General features: G+C 40.2%; 1 protein-coding gene across 1 annotated transcript in view; it reads right to left on the reverse strand.

The window, feature by feature from the left end:
• LOC130111994 (A disintegrin and metalloproteinase with thrombospondin motifs 7) overlaps positions 1-27,707 on the reverse strand; it is a 212,530-nt gene that overhangs the window by 145,758 nt on the left and 39,065 nt on the right. Inside the window, exons 3-4 of the mRNA XM_056279305.1 lie at positions 11,363-11,543; positions 10,654-10,850 (exon numbers count right to left, since the gene is read on the reverse strand). Of these exons, the coding sequence (XP_056135280.1) occupies positions 10,654-10,850; positions 11,363-11,543 (378 nt within the window). The remainder of the gene's footprint in view (positions 1-10,653; positions 10,851-11,362; positions 11,544-27,707) is intronic.

A 27,707-nucleotide genomic window follows, 5' to 3' on the forward strand; every position in this document is an offset into this window, starting at 1 on the left:
TGAAACACAGTTTGTTCTTGTTAGTACTGCATGTTCAAAGGCTGTAATCACAATGTAACCTTGTATTTCAAGAATAAACATTAGATACTTAAAAAAAAAATATATGTAAGGTAGTCAAAAATTTAATAAAACGTGATCATGCCCTGTGATGGACTGGTGGCCTGCACAGGGTGTCTCCCTGCCTGCCACCCAATGACTGCTGGTATAGGTTCCAGCATCCTGCGACCCCAATTGGGATAAGCGGCTTGGATAATGGATGGATGGATGGATGGAACATGATCAATACATACATAACCTATCTCACACAGATGAATTATGGTATCGTAATAAAATGTATATTCACTTTACATGATCAGCCAATGTCTGCATAGATTTATCAGATGGTAACACAAACAATACCAATCTTGGAATATCTAAAAAAATAAATAAAAAAAAAACTTATTTTGGCTGTAACTTGGTTTTAACCAACAGTGAAATTAGAAGAATGTTTATATTGAGATAAAGGCTATTTTAGATTATCTAGCTATTTTCACCTGTATTTTCGAGTTCAGCTGCAATTAAAGAAAACTAATTGGATTTCAACAAGTTCAAAAATTATTGTTACCATTACATTTAAGTTATTTCAGGGTAGGTTCCATCCATTATCCAACTGCTTGTCCTGCTGTTAGGGTCGCGGGGGCTGCTGGAGCCTATCCCAGCAGTCATTGGGCAGCAGGTGGAGAGACACCTTGGACAGGCCGCAAGGCCATCACAGGGTCTCAGTGTAGGTTTCCCATTCAAATATAGAGACACATAAAATGATGTCAGCAAGTGACCCAAAATAAATAAATAAATAAATAAAGGTTGCGTTAAAAAGCTTTTTTTCCCCCTTTTCCTCCCAATTTAGTGCCCAATCGCTCCCTATTCTAGTTTAAACACCCACCCTCATACTGCATGCGTTCACCACTGCATCTCTCTGGCCGGCAGTCTTGAAGGAGATGCCTTGCCACTTCCGTGACAAGGCGAATCCACACCGAACCACTGCTTTTCCCCACACACACAGAGATGCATTCATGTGACGAACACAAGCCGACTCCGCCCCCCTCCCGAAGACAGCGTTGCCAATTACTGCCGCTTCATCGAATCCGGCCTTAGCCGGATCTGACAAGCCGAGGTGCGAACCCCGATCCCCAGTGGGCAACACAAAGCCGATCTAGCCGCTACACCACCGCGGACCCACGTTAACAAACACCTTGTGTTCCTTTTTGGTATTGCTGTTCCTCTCATTCATTTCTTTTAATATGGTGAACAATATTCACAAAAAGAGTAAATCAAAGGATTCCCTGATTGGTGAATGAATGTAAACAGCAACTACACAAAGTAACCCCTCAGAGATCAGAAACTCAGTGCATCAACATTTAACTTTTCACATCATCCTGACTCCCTGATTTTCAAAACTTTTCAAAGACTCCTTAAGATTGTCAGCATCAAGCCTTCCATTCTGCAATATTTGGAAATCACTTCAGTGTTATGAGAGAGGTTGGTAGGGTGTAATTCCAGCTAAAATGGTGCATGCATTTCATTTAATGCAACTCTTCTTTTCAAAGATTGGATGTCCCTGGTAAGAAACGAAAATTGATTAGCAGAGAAGTGTCTAAATTACCTTTTAATTAGGTCAACACTTTCTTCAATTTTCCAAATACATTAATAATCCTTTAAAGCTGCAGACAAAAGTAAAGCATAGTGTTCTACAGGCAATTTTTAATAAATGGCAAAGCAGCAAGGAATCCCCTCTGACAAGGCAAAAGACAACATCCTGCCTATATGCCCAAGATTCAAAATTCTCCAAAATAAAATCACCATTATTTTCTCAAAGGTCATTATAGGGTTTTTGTTTGTCTGGCCTCGTCACGAGTGTTATCACTTGTGGTTAAAATTGGAAGATGGGACGCACGATGGCTCATGTGACGTGGAGAGTGGCTTTGCATCAAGTTAAAAACTTGGACACAGAGTAGTAATGCCATTATTTGGACACCATGTTGCTTTTCGTATGACCATGGTGTAACGAGGCTACAGACTTCTACAAAATACAAAGCAGCCAATGGGTCTTATAAATTCTCTTAAATTTCTCTTAAGCTATTTTTTTTCCAAACATTGTGCAAGAGATATCGATGTGAAATTCCCCAAACCTTCTTAATCAATCAATTTTGATTTTATGCATGAGCACTGAGTTAACCGAATACCACTTGTTCATAAACTGAGTACATGTTCCAGTGGACCCTCAATTAGCATTGTTTGTTTTTGTGGACCCCCCCCCTTTTCTCCCCAATTGTATCTGGCCAATTACACACTCTTCCGAGCCATCCAGGTCGCTGCTCCCCCCCCCTCTGCTGATCAGGGGAGGCTGCAGACTACCACATGCCTCCTCCGATACACGTGGAGTCATTAGCTTTTCACCTGACAGTGAGGGGTTTCACCACAGGGACGTAGCGTGTGGGAGTATCACGTTATTCCCTCCAGTCCCCTTTCTCCCCCGAACAGGCGCACCGACCGACCAGAGGAGGCGCTAGTGCAGCGACCAGGACACATACCCACATCCGGCTTCCCACCCGCAGACACGGCCAATGTGTCTGTAGGGACGCCTGACCAAGCCAGAAGTAACACGGGGATTCGATCCAGCGATCCTCATGTTGGCAGGCAACGGAATAGACTGCCACGCCACCTTGATGCCCTCAATTAGCATCTTTAACGCCTCAAAAGGACTATACAAGGACAGCTAATTTTGAATGTTGTGTGCAAAAAATGAGAAATAAGCCTCACCATTACATCGAGACATGTCACGCCAAAAACGATCTATGCCCGTATTTGCATTCTAAAATTAATTTAATCACCAATTTTAAAGCTGCATGTTTGGGTGTCGATTATCTGAGGTCATATTTCCAATTAAGTTTCAGCTTTTTTATTATGAGGAACGTATCATTCAGCCTTCTTGTTCAGCGTGATAAACGGGTTTTAATTTGAGATATTATTTTGAGACTGGAAACAACAAAGTGAATATCCAAAACCTTTCTAAACATACACTTTGAAACATGGGCCAATGCATTTATATAGTTCACAGGGTCAGGAGTAGGTTTTGAGTCATACATGCTTACATGATTGTTTTCCCCATAGATAGCCAACTATCTTACAACTACTTTGCAGGTGTTCATACATAATAAAATCACTATCACTGTACCCCACTGAACATGCAACCAAATATAATGCTTTGCCATCTTTACTTTTGTGTATTCTTTCTTAGCAGTCTTATCCTATGGTGTCAAATAACGTTCACTTCTTTGTGATTCAATGAAGAATCGTCTTTAACTTTCATGTGAACAGTTCAGCTGCCAACACTTGATCATCTGAAACACTGTGACATTGGAGCAACTGTTTTGATCATCTCAGACGCTTTTATCATATTTCCCATCCTACAGTCATTTGATGTCTATTCATGAAGCCTCATCCTTTATTCTATTCATTCATTAAAAGAAAATGGTAAGGATCTGAGTTATTTAACATAGATATGCAATGGTCAAATGCCATTTATTTTTCTTTGATGTAGCATCTAGTCTCCACACTAATGGACTAGCACCATTTTAGATTTGTTATTATTCAGGTGAAGGTAGTTAGTGTTACATCCAACATTTAATATCTTTACAGCAGTCACTTACAAAACTGAGCTGTAAAGACGATTAGGTCTAATATTTACATATAGATGTGTACCTTTCACACAACAGAAAAACAAGCTGTTTTATTTACACAACATTGTATGTGACCCAAGAGAGGCAGACAGAGAGAAGTGGATGTGGGCTCAGATTGAACCCTGGATCCCTCAAAATGCCATGAAATTCCTGGAAGTTGAAAATCTTCTCAGCTCTAGAGAGATAAGATCAGAACCAACAACAGGCAATATCTTTGATAGCAGGTTTATGGAAAAATTGGCAGATGGATTTTTTTTCAAACCTGACACGACTGTATTGCCAAATATGACAATAACAGCATCATTAAATTCACGGATGACACCACAGTGATTGGACTAATAAGCGAGAGTGAGGAGAGGGCTGATAGGAGCGAAGTGGAAGATTTAATCATATGGTGCCGTGATAGCAACCTCTTTCTAAATGTCATTAAGACAAAAGAAATCATTGTTGACTTTAGAAAGATCAGAGAAAAAATCATGTCCCTATTTTGATCAAAGGATCATCTGTTGAAATTGTGGATAGTTTTAGATTTCTCGGTTTACACATTGCAGACACCCTTACATGGTCTCTCCACACCAATTGTATCATCAAGAAGGCACAGCAGACTGTTGTTTCTGAGGCATCTGAAGAGTTTAAAGTATGAGTACCAAAACTCTTAGAGAACTTTTATTGCAGTACCATCGAAAGTGTCTTCACAGGCTGTATCACAGTGTAGTTTGGCAACCTGACTGCTCAGGGCTGCAGACTGCTGCCAAGGACCATAAAGACGGCAGCAAAAATCATTGGCATGGAACTACCACAACTTCATAATATTTACACCACTCGCTAAAAAAGGAAAGCCCAAAACATCATTAAAGACACCAGCTCATGTTCTGTTCTCACTCCTTCCATCTAAAAAACATTACCAGAGCACCAAATCACACAACACCTGTCCCAGTAATAGTTTCTTTCCAACGGCAGTCAGGTTACTGAACAGCTGACGCACCCATATGCACCTTACATTGTTGTTGCTATCATGCACTTTTCTATAATGTGCATATTATATGCACAATATATGAATTCATTGTGTACATAGTCTGTTTTTTGTTTTTGTTTTGTTTTTTGGGGGAGTTGTCTTTCCTTGTGTTGTTTGTCCTTGTGTCCCTTGTGTTGAAGCAGAGAGAGCAGAGCACAAGATTTAACTGTATTCTAAATACATATGACAATAAAGTTTACTTGATATTCTAAGAACTTGGATAGAAAAGGCAGTGTTGAAAAAACCCTGTAGTTAAAAAGGGCTAGAGAGTTGAGGCTGGGATTTTTTTCAACAGTTTGTTGAATAGATAGGAAGTGGCTGATATCAAGTGACCAATAAGCAGTTGATATTAGATGCTATACCAATGGCTCTATGAGGAACTGAATGGGCAGCGCAATCAAGAAGGTGTATGTGATATTTACTGAACAGTTTGACTTTTATGTGGCAAGTCTGTTTCCATGAGAAGGTTTGGACAGAGGCAAATATCAGCAATACAAGTTGCCTTTATTTCCCCACAGACATACAGACAAGAGTGCCCAGAGTCCCCCACAGGTCTGGCCAACCCGGAGACATTTCCTCTGCCTTCCTTTGTACACCTCGCAACACTTCTTCCCATCCTCGGCCCCAATTTTTCATGGTGTTGGCCAGCCGGCAGTGGTCCCACCAGACATGTCGCGCTGTCCGTGGCACATGTGGAATCTCCCTGTCTGTGCCCATGACCCAGCACTCCCCTGTGGCATCGGTCCATTCCGGCTCTCCCTCCTCTCTCTCTGTCCGCAAGAGCTTGGTCCTTCTGCCCCTGTCATCCATCTCGTTTGTCATGTGTACTCACCTCCACTCAGTGTAGCGGTGGTAGTGAGGCTCCGGCTGCCATACAGGCCTAAGAGATTGCCCTGGTGGTTCCGCGGGGAGGATAAAGGCTCTGCAATCATGCCAACTCACCTCAGGTGTGTCCTCCTCCCTGCTGGCACTTACAAGCCCCACCTCCACTGCCACAGTGTGTTAAGCAGGTGTCCATTACACCCTGCCGCATGACATTATGTTTGGGAGAAGGGAGGCTGGGCTGCAGTCTCCTAGCTTTGATGACATAGGACAGCGGTCGGGAACCTATGGCTCGCGAGCCATATATGGCTCTTCCGGTGACGGCATATGGCTCCCAGACAATTTTGAGTTGAAAAATTTTTTTTTTTTTCAAAAAAATCAGTTTGGAACTGATTTTAAAATACTTGTGATATTTCTTAATAATACTGTGTCATTTTAAAGTAAACAGAAATTAGTTTTGAAGATAAATTTCACGGGTCACGGGTCACCCGTGGGTCGGGTCGGGAACCAATGGCTCGCGAGCATGTCCGGGTCATTGTAAAGGTGAAGAAATCAATTTTATCAGATAGCCAACTAGTTTATCCGCTTCAACCCTTGTAACGGAAAAGATGGCGAAAAGAAAAAAAGACGATGATTACCGTGCATTCCAGGCTGCGTGGACAGAGGAATTTGCATTTGTGGAGAGAGCAGGATCTGCGGTATGTCTAATATGCAATGATAAAATTGCATCGATGAAACGGTCAAATATAAAGCGGCACTTCGATACGCACCATGCTTCATTTGCATCGAAATATCCAGCGGGGGACAGCAGGAAAAGGGCATGCGAGGAGCTACAGCGGAGAGTGCAGACGAGTCAGCAGCAACTACGTGTGTGGACCAAGCAAGGTGACGGGAATTCCGCTAGCTTTGCGGGGGCTTTGGCAATAGTAAGGAATGGAAAGTCATTCACAGATGGCGAGTATGCCAAAACATTCATGCTTGATGTGGCCAATGAACTGTTTGATGACTTCCCAAATAAAGACAAGATAATCAAACGAATAAAAGACATGCCCCTGTCAGCAAGAACTGTGCACGATCGTAGCATCATGATGGCAAATCAAGTCGAGGAAACACAAATTAAGGACATAAACGCCGGGACATACTTTTCTCTCGCGTTAGATGAGTCAACAGACGTTAGCCATCTATCTCAGTGCAGTATCATTGCCAGGTATGCTGCAGGTGACACACTGCGTGAGGAAAGCTTGGCTGTTTTGCCAATGAAAGGGACAACAAGAGGAGAGGATTTATTCATGTCTTTCATGGAGTTTGCTAAAGAAAAAAAACTACCGATGGATAAACTTATTTCTGTCTGTACTGATGGTGCACCCTGTATGTTGGGGAAGAACAAAGGATTTGTAGCGCTTCTCCGTGAACATGAAAAGAGAGCCATCCTAAGTTTTCATTGCATCCTGCACCAGGAGGCGCTTTGCGCTCAGACGTGTGGCCAGGAGCTTGGCGAGGTGATGTCTCTGGTCATTCGAGTGGTCAACTTTATTGTTGCCCGAGCTTTAAATGATCGCCAGTTTAAAGCTCTGTTAGAAGAAGTTGGGAATCATTATCCCGGTCTGCTTTTACACAGCAACGTGCGTTGGTTGTCAAGGGGGAAGGTGCTCAGCCGTTTTGCAGCTTGCCTGAGTGAAATCCGGACTTTTCTTGAAATGAAAGGCGTCAAGCATCCTGAGCTAGACAACACTGACTGGCTCCTGCAGTTTCACTATCTCGTGGACATAACTGGCCATCTGAACCAGCTCAATGTGAAAATGCAAAGTATTGGAAATACAATCTCATCCCTTCAACAAGCAGTGTTTGCATTTGAAAGCAAGCTGGAAGTCTTTCTCAGGGACATTGAAACAGGTCGTCTTCTGCACTTTGAAAGACTGCAACAATTTAGAGATGCATGCTTAGCAAGTGACTCCACTCAACATCTGGATCTCCAGCAGCTAGCTGGCTTTACGTTCAATCTCCTGCAGTCATTCAAAGCACGTTTTGGAGAATTTCGTGCGCGCACTGGTCTTTTCAAGTTCATCACTCATCCACATGAGTGTGCAGTGGACAAAATCGACCTGACATGCATCCCCGGGGTCTCTATCGGAGACTTTGAGCTGGAAGTTGCTGACCTGAAGGCATCAGACATGTGGATGAGTAAGTTCAAGTCACTTAATGGAGAGTTGGAAAGTCTTGCGCGACAGCGAGCAGAGCTGGCGAGGGAACACAAGTGGACAGAAATTAAAAATCTTCAACCTGAAGACCAGCTGATTCTTAAAACTTGGAACGAGCTTCCTGTGACATACCACACAATGCAGCATGTGAGTATTGCCGTATTGACCATGTTTGGCTCTACATATGCATGTGAACAGTCTTTCTCGCATATGAGGAACATTAAGACCAACCTACGCTCACGTTTAACTGATGGAAGCCTCAACGCCTGCATGAAGCTCAACCTCACCACGTATGAACCAGACTACAAGGCCATCAGCAAAACCATGCAGCACCAGAAGTCGCATTAAAAGTAAGACATATTTAATTTATTATACGTTAAAAATACTATATGGCTCTCAATGAAATATATTTAGAAATATTTGGCTTTTATGGCTCTCCCAGTCAAAAAGGTTCCCGACCCCTGACATAGGAGGATCAGATGATGGAGTAGGCGTGGCAGAGGTTTTTGGAGCAATAGATGAACTGGTGGTTGAAGGAAGAGGCAGCTTGGCTTTCAGTGATGCCAGTATCTCCCAGCATGGGCGTACAACCTCCCAACAAGAGACCCATCCTTCCAACGGCAGCCAGTGGAGCAGCTGGGATCACAGAGTAACTGCCGGACATGGAGCAGGACAGTAGACAAGCAGAGCTCATAAGGGGAGTACCTGAGATCCAGGAGGGGCAGGTAGTCCATATACTCCAAGGAGTAGGGAACATGAAGCTTTCCTGAGCAAAGGAGCTCCCGCAAGGTTTTCAGCAGTCTAGTTTTGAGGACAAAGCGCACTCTTTAAACCAAGGAAGTAGTCATGATTGACTTATTGATTAATTATTGTAAGAATATTTAATCATTATTTTCATTGGTGCAATGGAATCACAAAATGCTGTGGACATGCTATTTTATGTCTGACTGGCTCTATTTTGCATGGATAAACCTAAATTAGCAGACTGGATAAACCTGAATTAAGATTAGGATTGAGTGTACTGTATGTGAATGAGGTGGACAGAACATGTGAATCAAGGTCTCCAAATATTATAATTCCTTCATACTCATGCATGATAATGACAGGACCTTCGAAAACTGACAAAATAGAATTTCTGTTACACGTGGTGGGGGAGGAAGGGTCTGTAAACTGTAAACAACAACAGTATCTAATAAGGAGGTTCCAAAACTCAAATGATGAAAACTCATCTTGGGTGGGGTGAGAAAATTTAAACATTTTTGTGAACGAAGTATCAATGTATACATCGAAGTGCTACATTTTTTCAATGAGCTGTCACATTTACCCAACATGTTGCTGTAGATCTGAGTGCAGAATGAGGACTGAGTATATTCTCATTTCATGCTATTTCATGGTCATACTGTCATCAATGTGACTTCCTCCTTAGTCATATCATAACAAATATCTCAGAATACATACTCATGTCATCTTAACTGTGGATGTTACTTTTTGTTTGAGTAGATGGCGGATAGTTTCCGATATGTAAAACCATCCTCATCACTCAATGTAAAAAAAAAAAATATTACACTAGTTGCATATGGCCATATCTTAAAATAAAACCATGAATGTCTTGTGAGTTTGACAACGTTCAGATAAGATCATTGCATAGACAATAGAGTGGGTGGTTGCCATTGTTTGGATGTGGTCAAGAGGTTGTTTCCCCTATGTGCTGTAAGATATTGTTAGCACAAAAATAGTTTGGGGCTTTAAAGATCAAAGACAGTGTTGAGGTCTGAAAAAACAATTATGAGAGGAAGTGGGGGATAATGGATGCTTCCTTCATGTACTATTTTCTACTAAGTCAGTTAAAATGTGGGCTACTATGTCACTGAGTTTTTTTTCCGGAGAGTCTGTCCTTTGAGAGCCATTTCAGGAGCAATGGCCAGGCCAGCCATACTGTATTTTGGGAAATCCTACTAATGTGCTAACAAATAACAGACAAAGGGTCAGCTAAATTGGCACCAACAAGGAGGTAATGATAACATGAGGAAATTGGGAGATTTAATCAAGAAAGTTATGGAGGAAATGTTATGGGGTGGTTTAGAAGAAACTGAAAGATAGTGTCACTGTGCTACCAAACATATGTTGACAAAATTTCAACAGAATTTGGTCTTTAAAATAAGATTTTTTGGATGTTACAGATACCTCATAAAAGTTGGTTTTGATACATTCCAGCATGTTTTGCATCATAAACACCACCGCAAGACATAACATTGCAATCTTAAACATCTTTTGGGACCATAACACTAAAATCTTCCGAGATCTGAAATCTTGGGATAATGATAAAACGCCAACTCAATTACAAGTTTTTTCCTGTAAAGTCCTCTTTCACATACACCCATTAAATCCATGTATTTAAACATTAGACCACTTCCTGCCCCATGATACACCCCCCCCCCCAGAAATCAGCTCCTTGTTAACATTTAGCATGAAAACACAGCAGGTGGACTAGATTATTCTAGTGTGTTGCTATTTTTCACCCATTGTCAAACTTTGCACAACATGCAGTTGCTTATTTTCTTGGTGTTATAATATCGGTGCCACAATACAGCTACAGTGAAGCAAAAGTGGGAGGAATATTTGGCCATGACAATTTGAGGTCGTTGTCTTTACCTCCCCTGAATGGAATGCATTTTCAATAATTACATTAGCAAGATAATTGCATTCATTGACCACTCGAACATGTTTTAAAAAATTCCAAAATACTTCACCACTCATGGTGGGTCCTGTCATGAGAAATACTGAAACAACAACTGACATAGCCCTCCCTTTGACATGATCTGTCCTTTGTCTGAGTCATTTGACTATAGTGACAAACAGATGTGATTTATGATGTACTGCATTCTTTTCAGATACTTACGATGTTCATGACAGCTAGTACATAGCTCTCCACTCCCTTGCTTCCATGGTACTCCACCATTTTAGGGTCAGCCACCACCAGTACTTCTACCCACTTCTCTTTGCTGACAGATCGTTGCCGGATACTCCTCTTTCGCTGGTGGCGGCGCTCCCAACGCTCCCGTTGCCTCTCAATATCTTCAAAAACTCCATGAGGATCTGCAAATGACAATGAAATTGAAAGCTTACAGTATGCTAGTTCTGACCTGGTATCTACCACTTTGTATATGCCTTTCTATGTATGGGATGAATCAAGGCCTTGAATGTACTTAGCCGGTTTCTCTTTATCATCCCCAGAAAAGTTGGAGATTAAAATCGCTTGCCTCCTGAGCAAGCCTTTGACCAGTCATAGCCATCATGGTAATAATAAAACACATTTGATTTTTACAACTGGAATTTGGACAAGTCTGAGTTAATTGAAAAGTTTATGCATCTCTGTGACTGCAGTCAGAACAAGTGTGCTTGTCTTCGACAGTGAAAAGTCTTTCCATGAAAGTCAGTTATTAAATATCTAATGCTGAGTGTTTTCAGTGAAATAGGCTGGTTAAACTCTTCTGTTTCATTAACCTGACGTTATTTTGTTGAGATTGTGAAAATGAAAAATAGAAAGGAAAGTCACACAGACTAGTGTCTTTTTTTGTAAGGTGCTTGTGTGTGTGAGAATGGGTTACCTTTGACCCCACAGGTACCATTGAGAGCCTGTTTCCCTGAGATGGGCTGTGCTACCTGACTCCAGGAAGAGGAGGCATGGCGCTTGTAGATGACGTGGGGCTGTGGTTCTGTGGACTCATCACTGGACAGCTCCAAAGGCCGGATAAAGAAATCTTCATCAGATAGTTTAAACATTCCTGTCTAGAGAGAAAGAGTGCAATTAACATCTTCTTTTGCTTTGTGTGTTAGTTATTAGCTATTGATCCCAATGGGAGAAAAAATCACCTTAACTTGAAATACACCACAGGAATGCAGTATCAACTGCAGAACAGGGCCTAGGGCTAGTAAAAAAGTGTTTTGGTCAAAGCCACTTCATCAGGGGGCTTGAAACCAGATAGTGTGTAAAGCTACAGGGATGGATTTTAATTGGTGTCTTAGGTTATTTATTGAGTGAGCTCATCTCTCAGACTCACTAACAGAGTTCTGAGAATATATACACATCTCCGATCTAATTAGAATGTAAAGGCAGATTCCAATTTCCCCAGATGTTGCATTACATTCATGCATTCAAATGCATTTATTGAATGCATTTGATAATTGGTCATGCATATTAGACACAATATTCGACCCAGGCTGGCAAGTACAGTAGGTATAATAGGTGCCAGTGTCTCAAAATCAAAAGAGGAAAAACCGGTAAGTGCTGGTATTGTATAGGATGAGTCAGCTCCAGTGCTGCAAACCTGACTGACTGACAGACATCTACGAAGAATCATTTATCAAGGTACTGACCATTTATCAACCAAATCCTAGAGCTGTTTCAATCTACTTTGCTCACGGTGTGAAGTTTCCTGCATACTGTACGCCCTGCACATCCACCTTTGAGGTTAACATTTGATAATAATTATAATTTATAGGACATGTAAGGTGAATATAACTCACATTATTTCAGAGTCTGAATAGGAGGCAACAAAACTGAGCACAAGTGAAACACAGGATAATATTAGTGCCAAAAATAAACTCTTAGTGATAACTCGATAGCTACAATGTTTTGTACATTGCATGATTCATCCAATCACAGAGAACTGTGTACTGGGAATTAGAGACAGCTGCATGCATTTTTTCTGATCCAGCTAAACTGTTACAAACTGATTACCATTTAAAGTTACAATCCTGAAAATGTACATGCAAACAAATGTCCATTTTGATCCTTTTGCTGGCATATTGAAGACATTTTCAACAAGCATCCAAATCATGAAAACTTTTGAAATTGTCCATTTTCATGGTTGCTGTCATTCAGGATTCCACCATTCACATCTTCAATAGAGCAGCCAAATGTAGCAGGATATGACGGGAGTCAGGTAGTTGTTGTGGATAATGAGCAAATATAGCCGAACATAGCTTGTAAAAGACTATTAGCTGCAACATCAACTGCTGAAACTCAGGTCCAACCATGTTTTTTACTGTGCTGTGATGGGAGAGGTGGTGATACAACACACTTGTGACTATTTAATTTCAAATTAATCACTGGGATTTGAATTATTCAAACACCAATGCAATAACTACTATCAACACAGGAATCTGTAAGTTAAACAAAAATGACAATCTTAAGGTTTACAGCTAAAGCTGTGAATAAATAATTTTATGCTAAACAAACATTGCACATATAAGCTGTGTTTTATTTAAAAGTCTGGCTTATCATTAGCCAAACTTTTATTTATAAATACTCACATATAGTGGCAAAGAGGAAGTTAATGAAATAGGTCAGTAAGACTGGAAAATCTTTGTCTAGCCTTGCACGTCTTACATTGGGGGTCCCTAATTTTTATGTTTTCATCTGTTTATGTTGTTATCAAATCTCTCCAGACAATACAGAGCTTTTTATACAGCAAACTCTTTACTTTTTTTTTCTTTTTTTTTTTTAACCTGTGCCGTCAGCAGATTTGGCATACAACACAGAAAATGTGCATGCCAATGCATCCTAGACAGAGTTAATCTGCAAGTGATGTTCAGGTTCTCCATCTGCAAAGGCAATCTTTATTCATTATCAAGAATCGCTCACAATAAATCCGTCTTTTGGATGATCTGTGTGATGACAAGACCACAGGGTTTTTGCTATATATTTATACCTCTACAGGTCACCCTCTTCCGCATGTTTGATAAGCTAAAAAACCAATCAGCATCGCTTCTCCAAGAGGGGGCCAATCACAAGAGAAATGACAATGTGTATCTCATAAGACATAGACAGACAAACAGATGCTGACATGTGTTCAACAAAACATAATTAAATCGATTTTATAGATATCAGTTTAGGACAGCAGTTATAGTGATAAAGGAGAAGACAGGAGGGGAGAAAGGACTAAGAAGGCGGAAGTAATCCAGATAGTGTTCCAGGGAATGTGTGAGGCAGATGCTAGCAGTGTAGTGTCCACCTGTGAGTGCACGAAATGAATCCCAATAAATTCTGGTGTCTGAGATTCACAAGCTCTTTCCTATTGATACCCTCATTAGCTGCTTGACTGATGGAATGGCATGGAAGACACATGCACACACATATACACTATATGGCCAAAAATATGTGGATACCTCTTCTAATGAGTGGATTCGGCTATTGCAGCCACATCCATCACTAATAGGTGCGTAAAATCAAGCATACAGTCATGCAGTCTCTATAGACAAACACTGGTCATAGAATGGGTCACACTGAGTATCTCAGTGACTTTCAACGTGGCTCTGTAATAGGATGCTACCTTTCCAACAAATAGTTGGTCAAATTTCTGCCCTGCTAGATCTGCTCCAGCCAACTTTAAGTGCTGTTATTATGAAGTGGAAACGTCTTGGAGCAACAACAGCTCAGCCGTGAAATGATGGGACACACAAGCTCACAGGACAGGACCACCAAGTGCTGAAGTATGTCACGGATAAAAAACAGTCCTCAGTTGCAACATTAGCATGAGAACTGCTCATCAGGAGCTTCATAAAATGGGTTTCCCATGGCCAAGCAACTGCACACAAGCTTAAAATCACCACGAGAGTCCTGACCTCACCCCCATCCAACACCTTTGCGATGAATTGTAACGGCCGAGTGTGAGCCAGGCTTTCTTGCCAACATCAGTGCCCGACCTCACTAATGTTCTTGTGGCTGAATCGGCGCAAATCCCCCGCAGCCATATTCCAAATTCTGCCAGAAGCCTCCCCAGAAGAGTGGAGGTTGTTATAGCAGCATGTGGGGGGGGGGGGGGGACCAACTCCATATTAATGCCCATGGCTTTGGAACGAGATGTTCAACAAGCACATACATATGGGTGTGATGTTATGGTTTCCACATACTTTTAGCCATGTAGTATATACATTTTACGCCATATGAAATATTTGTATTTGGATCTAAAATCGGAGACAAGATTATGTCAGAGTAGCATTAGACTCTGTATGCCTCTGATGCAAACATCATTTTGATCAGCTTTTTAACTGCCTAGCAAAGACTGCCTTTTATCAACTGAGAAATATTTGAAAAATTTACATCATTCCTTTTATTGCCAGACATGGAAAGATCTTGCCTCAGGTAGATTGGATCCAAATGCTTAAAAAAAAAAAAACTTGTTACTCATCAGCTTGATTTATTAATATCTTTTAAAACACCTGTAAAAACTAATTTTTAAATCGACCATTATGTAACGTTATTTCTGTCCTTCCATTTTATTGTACCTACTGTTTGTTTTTTTCCGATTGTGGTTTTTTTTCTGTATTATCATGTGTCCCTATTATCTTTGATTAATACTCTTTTTATTTTCTAACTGCTTTTTGTCCCAGTTGTTGCTGCTCATCTTACTAAGTTATTTTTCTTTTAACTGTAAAAACACATTGTAAATACTATATTGAAATGTGTTCATATAAGGTTATATTATTATCATCATTATTATTATTGTTGTTGTTGTTCATTGAGAAAAAGGAACACATTCTAAAACTGAAACAAAACAATAAATGATAATGACCATCACTGGTTGGCAAAAATTATTTGATCAATCAATGATTTATGACTAAGATTTTATTAATATCTGCAGTAAGTTTGATGATATATGATACTTTGAAGTAACCTGCATCACAGATTGTGTTATTTAAGTCATTGTTACATAGTTTAAATAATGACTTTTGTTGTCTGATTGAACTATTCCCTGCATTAGAAGTGGAACTTGGAAACTGCATTCCTTAACAAGGGCATTTTGCTTTGTCTGTACAAAAGTGCTGCTTGCTATTGAATTGATATGTCTGTGGTGGCATTAACCTCGAATCCTTAAAATTCAATTCCCCTGTAAGAATGTAAGACTAGACAAGATAAACGTTACTAATTCCTGCTGTGAAAGTGAAGCATTCAGCAGAAGATATAAACAAAAGAGATGGATGATAATTAAATATTTCAGAGGCAAGATCACATGGTTAATAGCATAGTTATGTCGGGAGTTTTGCACACAGGAATAAGCAGAGGTCAATCATTGGTATATGAGAATGATGAGGAATCTGCCCCCTAGCTCTAACATAAGTCTCCACAGATGTTATTATTCAGACCTGACGAGATACACACCAAAATAAAAGGTATATGAAATAATCCTCCAGAGTATTTGAGCTCAGTAAGCAAAGATACTCCTAGTCATCAAAGGAAAAGTATTACTTTAGTATAACTCTTGTAGCTAATGCTGAAATCTAAAATAACCATGGGAAACAATACTGGAAATATAACTAACAAATCATCCAGAGTTCCTCTTTAAACTCGGGTCCCTTCATTTCACTAGTTTCTAACCAATGTTTAGGTGAAGAACTATCTCCAATTTAGCACTTACTTCCAAAATAAGAATAAAAAGAATCATTTTGACATGTAAAGAAGACAGCTATGTTAGTTTGTTGATTTGGTTCTAGGTGTCATAAAATAGGATGATCTCAGGGTAAAAGGTACAGATGAGTGAGCACCTTCCTAACTGCAGGGCTTGCTTCAAGATTCAAGAGATTTAAGATTCAAGATTCTTTATTTGTTATGTCTCAATATGCAAGTACAAGAGAGTAAAATTCTTGTGTTTCGGCTCCTCAACACTGCAGCAACAATAGTAATAAAATAACAACAAAACAGAACAATTCTTATTCTATCTGTAACCACTTTTTGAGGACGTATACAACTTATTCCTGATCCCCAAAATGTTCAAATAGCTCATAGAAGAAGGAAAATCTTTTGATAGTGCATTACAGGAGCTTACATCCATAAATGAGTTAACACTTGACATTTGTCTTGAATTTTGTCTTACATCCACTTAGCCTTCTCAGAGCACCAGCTCATAATAAAACTAGACGAGTGTACTCAGTATACTGAGCGCAGATCTCCGCCAGGTGTATATCTCCCCTTCTCCAGTGCTTAAACTTAGGTGAAAAAAACAGCTGAAGCGTTAGCACTCAATTACAGTGTAAAACAGATTTTTCAAAGGTTTTGAATTACCGCAACCATGAGGGGTCCTTGATCATACAGTCATAACTATGGGGTGCCGTTTGTAAACTTGAATAGGAACATTTTCACAGGCCTTTTTTTTGCACAGATTTAGAAATCTGGTAGAAAATAAATCCTTTCTTTGGAAAGATTTAATTTATAAATCTAACCCTTGAAAGAAGACATTAAATATTTGTTTTAAATATTAAATCTGTCTTACAAAATAAATATTTAGCAAAGATTAAATATTTAAATTATATCTAAATGTTTTGTAAAAAAGTAATATTTAGTTACAAATTAAATATTTAAATTTATATGATACAATGTTAAATAAATATTTAATTACATTTTAAATGTTTCTATTAAATCCTAAACCTAAATGATAAAATAAATATTTAGTTCAAATACAAATATTTAAATTAAATATTAAATCTGGGACTTTAGATTAGGGCGGCATGGTGGTGCAGTGGTTAGCGCGGTCGCCTCACAGCAAGAAGTTCCTGGGTTCGAGCCCCGGGGTAGTCCAACCTTGGTGGGTCATCCCAGGTCGTCCTCTGTTTGGAGTTTGCATGTTCTTCCCATGTCTGCGAGGGTTTTCTCCCACCGTCCAAGGACATGTAAGTCAGGTGAATTGGCGGTACTAAATTGTCCCCAGGAATGTGTGCGCGCGCATATGTGTTGTCAGCCCTGTGATGGCCTGGCGGCCTGTCCAGGGTGTCTCCTCACCTGCCGCCCAATGACTGCTGGAATAGGCTCCAGCATCCCCGCGACCCTGAGAGCAGGATAAGCGGTTAAAACAATGGATGGATGGACTAAATATTTCAGTTAAATCTAAATGTTCATTTTACAGTTTGCCACATTTAGCAATTTGCTAAGGGAATCTACATTCAAATTAAATCAATCTTAAATAGTACACATCCAAGATTTAGATTTAAATTAAATATTTATTTCTGAACCAAAGCTTTATTATATAAGTTAAATATTTAACAGCAAGCTAAATATTTGTTTCATTGATACAGATATGACATTTAACTTAAATGTATAATTTGTCAGCAAATATTCATTTAGCAGAACAGATTTAAGATATGAGCCAAATATATATTTTCTGTTCAAATATTTAATTATGTGTCTTATATTTAGATGTTATATATTTAGTTAGATGTTATATATTTATTTATGATCACCGATTTAATAACTAAAACTGAAGTTGCCTCTTGGTTGGGGATCTCAAGGCCCACACTTTATAAACTAATGATGAAGTATCAGTGACCTGTTTCAAAATATTCTACTTTATCAGATGAGCAACTTGATGGAACTATATCTGAGAAAAAAGCAAAACCATCCAAATGTTGGGGAGGTCATGTTAAATGGCCACTTGCATTCTAGGGGCATTGTGATCCAGAGACATACTTAGAAAGGCTGTGAGGAGGGTGGATGCATATGGTGTTGAACAGCGAACCAGGATCTTACCCTAACCCTTCTGTTATCTTATTACTTCATTGTCTAGGATCAGCAGTGGCTCGCTAAAGTAAACAATGTTTAACTTCAAAGACAAAGTGTAAGATCTGGTTTTATATCCATATTAGATTTGTGGTATGTGGATTATGGTGCGTTGACAATATGAATTCCATCAGATGAACCGCCAGATGAACAGTCACACCAGGAGGGCATTTCAGTGGAGCCAGATGTAGACTGAAGGAGCTTGAATTCATCTATTCAATTTTCTGACTTTGTGTAAACTATGAATCGTCAAACAATTTAGTATTTTAACTGTAAGCTGGAAGAGAGTGGAGATAGTTGCCTCACTCAAGAAAGATGATATTTATGCCTTCATATAATCAGAAACTGATCTAGAAAAGTCACAAACATAAACCATGAGATATAGCTACTATAGAAAAGCATAACATTTTACTACTGTAGAAAAATGAAACTATCATTATTTCCAAACTTTTGGGAAATATGTCCCCAGCAAGGGGACTGAAAATCCCACCACTGTTCCACAAGCAATGGGAGATTCTTGACCATATTATTGGAGGGGGGCCATCTTGACCGTCATATTTTTAACTGAATATTGAAAAACAATCAGTTTCATTTTTAATCAACAAATTCCTTACCAGAAGGTTAATCACAATTAATACATTCATTAGAACTAACACATTATCAGTCTACACCTGCAACTGTATATCTCCGACAAAATGTAATACAAATGTTTCTATAAATGGTGTTAGTGGAACTGATGATGCAGGGGACATCTTACCCTCTACCCAATGTTTCAGATTTTTCAAGTATAAAAGCTTTTGGATGTGATGTATTTGGTGCTGCCTTAAAACGTACCCATAATGTTTATTGAAATCTTATCACTGAAGAATTAAAATCTTTACAAATGCTTGAATTTATGATGTTGAAGCTGTGCATATCACTTTCTTTTTTCCTTGTACATTTCAGTCTTTTTTCATCAAAGGAGGAGGAAATTCAAGAAGCTATTTTTTGAAGCCTGACTACAGATAACTGAGATACCAGTTCATTGTCCACCAGGCTTGAAAGGTTCGTTTGTACTGTAGTATCTCACAAATATCAAAGCAAATGGTTGCAAATCCCACACAGACAGTAACTGTAGCAAGCCAGTGTACTTCTAACCACAAGAAACTCTTGGAATCTTCCTTTGAGATGCTCTGGCAGGCCTTTACCACAACCATGTTCAATTTTTACTTATATTGGGGAGTTTCCAACTCTCATTTCTATCCATGCACTTCACAAGAAATTAAATACATGGATGGTAGGGGTAATGTTATTGCTTAGACATGCATGTCTACCACTGGTATGGACACAATGCGTATTGATTATGTTCTACATTATGGTACCAGAGGATGTGTACAGAGGTGTTATTAGAAAATATCTTCAGACTAATTAAGACAGCACTTAATCATAAAGCTATACAGTGACCCAACAAACTGCTAACACAATCAAGTATTCATGAGGGGAAAAGTGTAATGTTTTGCCCTGATAATTTCCAACAACTGATAAGGGCAGCAGGTGAAGTCTGGCAAAGCATCTTAATAAAGTAGGGTGTTGTCACTGGGTTTTAGGCTCATTCGTTTATTGCGTGCAAGGAGCATGTGACCAAATGCAACTGTAAAAGCAGTACTGGGAAACTCAAAATGCCACATGCTGTGTTTATCAGAATGTGTTTTAATTATGATGTTTTTAAGGTCTGAAGATCACCTGTCTCCAGAGGAAATTAGGGGTACGCCCACAGTGAATCGGTGGTGGCACCACCAGCAAGAAGGATTTTCATAAGTTCGAAGGCATGGCACCATAGAAGTAACGTTTGCCTGTGATGAGCGAGAGGAGGATGTGGTTGATGATGGTGGTCCTTGGATAGTTTTTCAGGCTGCTGGGTAAGGCTATGTTCCAGGAAAGTGGACCATTTCAAGGTTTGTGCACTTTCACAGAACCCACTTGTATGAACTGTATTGCTTGGATGAGTGACCTGATTTATAGATTGTTCTGTATTGTCTATAATTCAATGTAATTCAATTCAAAACTTTATTGCAGACTCAGGGTCCATAACAGACAAAGACAAATAGGTAAAAGACAAACCCTAGACAATACACAGAATAAACACAATAAAATAACATAAATGGAACAAGTCAGTGTGTTAAAAGAAGGCAGCTATACCAGTGGTCCCACTGCTGGGATTGGTAGCGTGTGGCACTGAATCTTATATTAGTTAAACTCTTGATGATTACATTATCAGAATCATTGAGCCGGCAAATAAATTTATACATGAGATTCCTTAGAAGAGCCTGAAAGGTACCGACTCCTGCAGCCACAAACATTTCACTTGCACTACACCATCTAGGTCTTTTTAGTAGTATTCTCATAGCATCAATATAAGCCACTCGAAGCCTCTGTAAGCTTGCTTTTTTATAGTTTGACCACAGGTGTGCAGTATAGTGTTGTACAATATGCTCTGAACAGAGGCATCTTCACACTAACTGAACACATACCAAACTTGCGTGACAGAGTGTTTGCTTGTGCATACATCATGCGGCATTGCCTATAAATATCATCATCGTCTGTCATTTATTCAGTAATATAGTGCCCAAGATATTTCACCTTATTACATACCACAAGATTATTATCAGACAATTCAAAATCAGGAAATTTTAGATGATTGACCTCTTTGGTTCTGCAGATCATGACAACACTCTTACTAGCATTGTATTTGATATCCTGCTCCACACCATACACAGAACATACACTCACCGGCCACTTTATCAGGCACACCTGTCCAACTGCTCGTTAACGCAAATTTCTAATCAGCCAATCACATGGCAGCAACTCAATGCATTTAGGCATGTAGACATGGTCAAGACGATCTGCTGCAGTTCAAACCGAGCATCAGAATGGGGAAGAAAGGTGATTTAAGTGACTTTGAATGTGGCATGGTTGTTGGTGCCAGACGGGCTGGTCTGAGTATTTCAGAAACTGCTGATCTACTGGGATTTTCACGCACAACCATCTCTAGGGTTTACAGAGAATGGTCCGAAAAAGAGAAAATATCCAGTGAGCAGCAGTTCTGTGGGTGAAAATGCCTTGTTGATGCCAGAGGTCTGAGGAGAATGGCCAGACTGGTTCGAGCTGATAGAAAGGCAACAGTAACTCAAATAACCACTCATTACAACTGAGGTATGCAGAAGAGCATCTCTGAACGCACAACACATTGAACCTTGAGGCAGATGGGCTACAGCAGCAGAAGACCACACCGGGTGCCACTCCTGTCAGCTAAGAACAGGAAACTGAGGCTACAATTCGCACAGGCTCACCAAAATTGGACAATAGAAGATTGGAAAAACGTTGCCTGGTCTGATGAGTCTCGATTTCTGCTGCGACATTCGGTTGGTAGGGTCAGAATTTGGCGTCAACAACATGAAAGCATGGATCCATCCTGCCTTGTATCAACGGTTCAGGCTGGTGGTGGTGGTGTAATGGTGTGGGGGATATTTTCTTGGCACACTTTGGGCCCCTTAGTACCAATTGAGCATCGTGTCAACGCCACAGCCTACCTGAGTATTGTTGCTGACCATGTCCATCCCTTTATGACCACAGTGTTCCCATCTTCTGATGGCTACTTCCAGCAGGATAACGCGCCATGTCATAAAGCTCGAATCATCTCAGACTGGTTTATTGAACATGACATGAGTTCACTGTACTCAAATGGCCTCCACAGTCACCAGATCTCAATCCAATAGAGCACCTTTGGGATGTGGTGGACCGGGAGATTCGCATCATGGATGTGCAGCCAACAAATCTGCAGCAACTGCGTGATGCTATCATGTCAATAGGGACCAAACTCTCTGAGGAATGTTTCCAGTACCTTGTTGAATCTATGCCACGAAGGATTAAGGCAGTTCTGAAGGCAAAAGGGGGTCCAACCCGGTACTAGCAAGGTGTACCTAATAAAGTGGCCAGTGAGTGCATATCAAGGAGCTGCTGGAGACCAGCGCTCCAGGGACTAAGGATGACAAGGTCATCTGCATACATAATATGGTTCACCAAGGTATTACCAGTCATGCACCCAGTCTTACAAGCTTTCAGCTGCTTGGACAAATCATCAATATATAAATTGTAGAGAACTGGAGACAGAATTCCCCCTTGTCTGACACCATTGCTGACCCCAAATGGGGCTGAAACACTATTACCCCGTTTCACTTGCATAGTCTGGTGGGCATACCAATAAGCCAGAATTCTCACAATGTATTTAGGCACCCCTCTTTGACTCAATTTAACAAACAACTCTCAATGATTAACACGATCAAAATCTTTAGAAGCATCAATAAAACACATTAGAACCGATGAGTTTTGGCCTCTGTATTTGTTTACAATTTCTAGCTTTAAAACCAAACTAGTTATCGGTGGAGCTGATAAATTCATGCACTCTATCCAGCAGTATTCTTTCAAGGACTTTTGACAGTACGCTGGCTAGAGCTATAGGCCTGTAGTTATCTAGGCTGCATACTTTACCAGCTTTGTCCTTAATGACTAGCACTAACAGTACAGACAACATTGAGTCTGGCAACAAGCCATGGACCATAAAGCCAGTAAAACAGATAGCAAGGAGAGGAGCTAACCTCAGACTGGCATATTTAAGGTGTCCAGCAGTAATATGATCTAAGCCACTTGCTTTGTTAACAGACAGCTTGTTTGTAGCTTGGTACACCTCGTGTGACATGATCACCATTGAATCATCACTCTCGATATTGCCCACCTTATACAGATCACTGTGGACACAATTGAATAAGGTACTATAATGCTATTGCCATAACTCAGCAATATTGTCTGTACCGGAGATACCATCAACAGTGCACAGTAGGGATGTTTTACAGTTGTTGAGAGCTCTTACTTCTTTCCAAAAATTAGTAGGATCGTTTCTTAACAGCTTCTTAGCCATGGAATCTGCCCTCATGGCTTGCTCATTTTTACAGATGAGCTTCTTGTGTTCAAGCTCAAGCCCTTGTCTGGGTTTGCCTGCCATAGCCCATGATTTAAAAGCTTCACGTGCTTCTTCATGATACCCAGCTACATACTTGTTCCAACCAGGCCTGACATTATGTGTCTTATTTTTATACTTGTAGTAGGGCTTACTACCTTCATACAGACCACTAACAATATCATCATACATGCAGCAGAGATCTCTCCTATGCCTCATATCCTTACAATTAATGTCTCTGCACATAACTGCATCTCTAAGCAGATGTATATTACCCAAGGTTTCATCTGTACGGGCATGATAGGCTAAGATGTCCTCCTTTGTAAGAGCTGACCAGTCCAACTTTTCTGCATTATCACTATCTCCATTACTAGACAGCACAGGCAGATGTTCAACATTTATAGCCATAGCAAGAGGTGTGTGATCAGTCGTTGCTGCCCCATACATAATACCCATACTCCCCAACGAGGCATGTGCATCAGCAGTGCAAATACAGTGGTCCAGCCATGACGTAGTGTGCCAGGCCTCACTTATGTATGTAAAAGTATTTGTAGGCAACAAGACTTTGCTTGACAATATAAGATTATTATCTTGACAGAACTGAACCATGTGATTAGCAAATAACGAATTCCTGTCTGAGATATCACCATTCAGATCCCCAATGACATACACACTGGAAGAAGTATTATCTTGAATAAAGGAATTGATGAATGCAAGCCTATTTAAATATTAATCCTCATTCTGCTGGCATTCATAGGGTGTATACACATTTAGGATAAAGAATTCCATGTCATTGTGAGTAAACTGTATTGCAATGCACCAGTCAACACCAAGCCTAACCACATTTATCAATGAGTCGCGCTTCTTATTCCATAGAATAGCCACACCCCCTGGTATCCTGCCTCTGACTAATCCCATGCCAAGGTCAGTTGTAGACTCCCCAGCCCCATGAAAGTTCTCATTGAAGGAGTTTAGTTTTTCCAGCTCTTGCTTTGCTAAAAATGTCTCTTGCATACATAATATGTCACAGTTCTCCAAAAGGTTTTCAACAACTATGCGGCGAGCTTTATCCCCTGCGCTCTGGCCCAGATGCAGGCCACGACAGTTGTATGACAAAACCCGAATGTTCATTTAGAAACAGTAAACGGATTCATTCAAATGATGAATGTTTCCCTGGTTACAAGTGGAACATTCAGAGTCATCAGACAGATGATGTCAACAATTCTAGTTCAGGGGGGTCAAACAGCATGTTTTTTGGCCCCCTGCATTGTCGATTACATCATAACGGGATGTAATGCAAACACCGGTTTCATGCGAGGACATACCTGAGAGGGATGTCAGGGAATCTCTGGAGAAGGTAATAAAAAGGGTCGTTAAAAGTGTCAGGTCTTTTACTCTGTATTTTTCTTTGACGGTAACATAATGATAGATGATGGACCCAGGTCTGATTTGCAGGATTTCTATTTTGAGCTGTGCAATCCGATTTTCAAAATCAGTCTGACTATTCTTTTCTGCTCTATTATCAGATTCAAAAAGCTCCTAGAGAGGCTGAACTTCAAGAGGCAGTGGAACTGTGTGACTGGTGTTTTCTTTGTTGAGGGGTTGCCAAATCCAGTTACCCTGGCTAACAAGTTGCATTTTGTGAGATGTGCCATACTTTACTGGGTCATCATTCAGAGAAAATGCAGTTTGGATCAACTTATTGGCTTATCACACTATCAGGTAAAAATGTGGACTGATATGAATTAGGTTGAAGAATATCCCTTTTCCATATTTTATTTTCTTCATGATTTTAAAGTCCTAAAAAAAGTATTTTGTAATTTTTTTAACTTTTTAGAGGAGTGTCTTGATCAGCTCTACTTGGAACTGTCTGTTGGATACTGATTGAGTGTAGCAAAAGCAGGAGTGAACAACGCCAAATCCACTGAATGGAGGCTGAAGGGCTGGTCACACCAGAAGCAATGTGGTGGCCAATAGGCGACAGGAGTCATTCTTTATCAGTGGAAGAGAAGGCGCAGAGTAGTAGTTGTGCCAGGACAGTTTGCACCCTATTTTCCATTGAAAATGTAATGACTTCCATTGCCTGTTGCCACCAAGTCACTTCTGGTGTGACCAGCCCTTAAGACAGGCTGGTAGGGCATGGTGCACATAAGATGGCATAGTACACGTTGGTGCACAATTTCTGAGACCCTTTTTTTGCTCGATACTACCAATTGTCTTTTAATTATGGATTACAAATCACATCTTTAAAGGCAGTAGTGAAGCATTTAAATGGAAAAGAATGGTTTACTTTCTGGGGTGAAGGCACAGACATTAAAGGGGGAGTTAAATGCAAAATGAATTCTGATGGCATTTGGCAGCAAAATTGTAAAAAATGTAATAAAAAAGACTTTGAGGTGTCATTTGTGAATGACATTCCCAGACATTACCTATTTTAGCGCAGGTGACTTTTTTCTTTTTTTTTTTAATGACCAAATTACCAAACTAGGTCAAGACATAAACCCATACATTTGTACAGTGCAATATTTACAATTACAGATGTGGTCATGTCAGTAATACCACCACAGGAAACAAAACAAATCTTTTGGTTTCCCATAGGTTTTGTGTTGAAATACTGCATTTGTTTTTATCTTTGGTAGACTTACTTAAAGATTGCATTACAACATTGTTTGCATTCAGATTGTTGTGACATTTACATTTATAATAAGTCTTAATTATATTTGTTATCTAGATACCCAGCTTATGAGATGTCAGGAAGGAATGCGAGTACTCCTCGATTACAGTCACACAAATGCAAGTGCTGACAGTGGCCAGCCTTCTCAGACCGAACTATTCTGTGATGGGGAGCAACCGCAGACCAAGAGAGGAGATAATGGTTGTTCTGTTTAGCAACTTCCTCCATAGCATTGAGAGTAAGTGTCTGTTTACCAACAAAGACCGGATGCTGGCCTTTTGTAAATGTGTGTTACCTACTTGTAACTCACTGCTTTTTGCATAGAAGAGTCATCAGTCAGGGTCAGCCTATGCGGACTGTATTAGTCACCAAAGACTTACACTTATAACAGGAACTCATCATCATCATCGGCGGTCACTCGGGGTCGAGTATGACGTCATCCCTCTGGGTCCCTAGGTGGGTGTAGAGGCCACATAATGGGAGGTCGGCTGCGCATGACAGCTTTTTACGTGTAGTGGCTGATGCGCCTGCAGCCACCACATGGTCCTTGGCAAGGGGTGGACAGAGTCCAATTGAATGGAGAACCAAGATGATTGGGAACCACCCTCTGTTGCAGCCTTCATCCACTTTCACTGCCATTGTGACTTGGAGACATCTTCCACCAGTTCCACTGTTGAGATCTTTGTTGGCTCGTGCTTCATTTGGAACCTCCCCCTTGACCTGTCCGTCTTGGGTGACCCTATCAGAAGCCAAGCTCCGGACAGCATATCTCTTGGGATCATTGGTACACGCAAGCTTCTCCATCACGGCAAGGTGGCGATCCAGGAGAAAGACCATAGGAACTACTCTATGGCTTACCTTATGGCTTACTCTATGGTTTTTCTAAACCAACTGCTTGCCTACTTGATCCCTTACCAGCAAAACTTTTTAAAGACCTCTGGCCTTTTCTTGGACCTACAATGCTAGACATCGTTAATTTATCTCTTACTACTGGCATTGTTCCCAGCAATTTTAAGACAGCTGTGGTTAAACCTCTACTTAAAAAACCACACCTTGATCCAGAGTCTCTTAATAACTATCGACCAGTCTCTAATCTTCCATTCTTCTTTAAAGTACTAGAGAGAGTCGTGTATCAACAACTTTTAACCCATATAAAAGAAAACCATCTATATGAACCTTTTCAGTTGGCTTTCAGGCCCTGTCACTCCACTGAAACTGCTCTGACCAGAGTGGTAAATTATCTTTTACTCGCTATCAACTCTGATTCCACTTCTGTGCTTCTACTACTGGACCTCAGTGCAGCCTTTGACACCATTGATCACTGTATACTTTTAGATAAATTAAATTGTAATTTGGTGTCTCTGGCTTAGCTCTCTCTTGGCTTAAGTCCTACTTATCTGGAAGAACACATTGTGTCTGCTATAATAATATTATATCAAAATTTTCTGACGTTAAATGTGGTGTGCCTCAGGGCTCCGTTCTTGGCCCTCTACTTTTCTCTCTTTACATTACACCTCTTGGCCAAATTATACGCAGTTATGGAATAAATTTCCATTGCTATGCTGTTGATACTCACATGTATGTGCCTATAAGGGCTGATGATCATACTCAAATCACTAACTTAGACGCCTGCTTGGCTACTGTGAAAAACTGGATGTCACTTAACTTTCTGCTTTTAAATTCAGATAAAACCGAGATGCTAGTCATTGGCCCTGCTAGACACAGACACCAATT

The sequence above is a fragment of the Lampris incognitus genome, chromosome 4 (assembly GCF_029633865.1).
Source record: "Lampris incognitus isolate fLamInc1 chromosome 4, fLamInc1.hap2, whole genome shotgun sequence".
Lineage (NCBI taxonomy): Eukaryota > Metazoa > Chordata > Actinopteri > Lampriformes > Lampridae > Lampris > Lampris incognitus.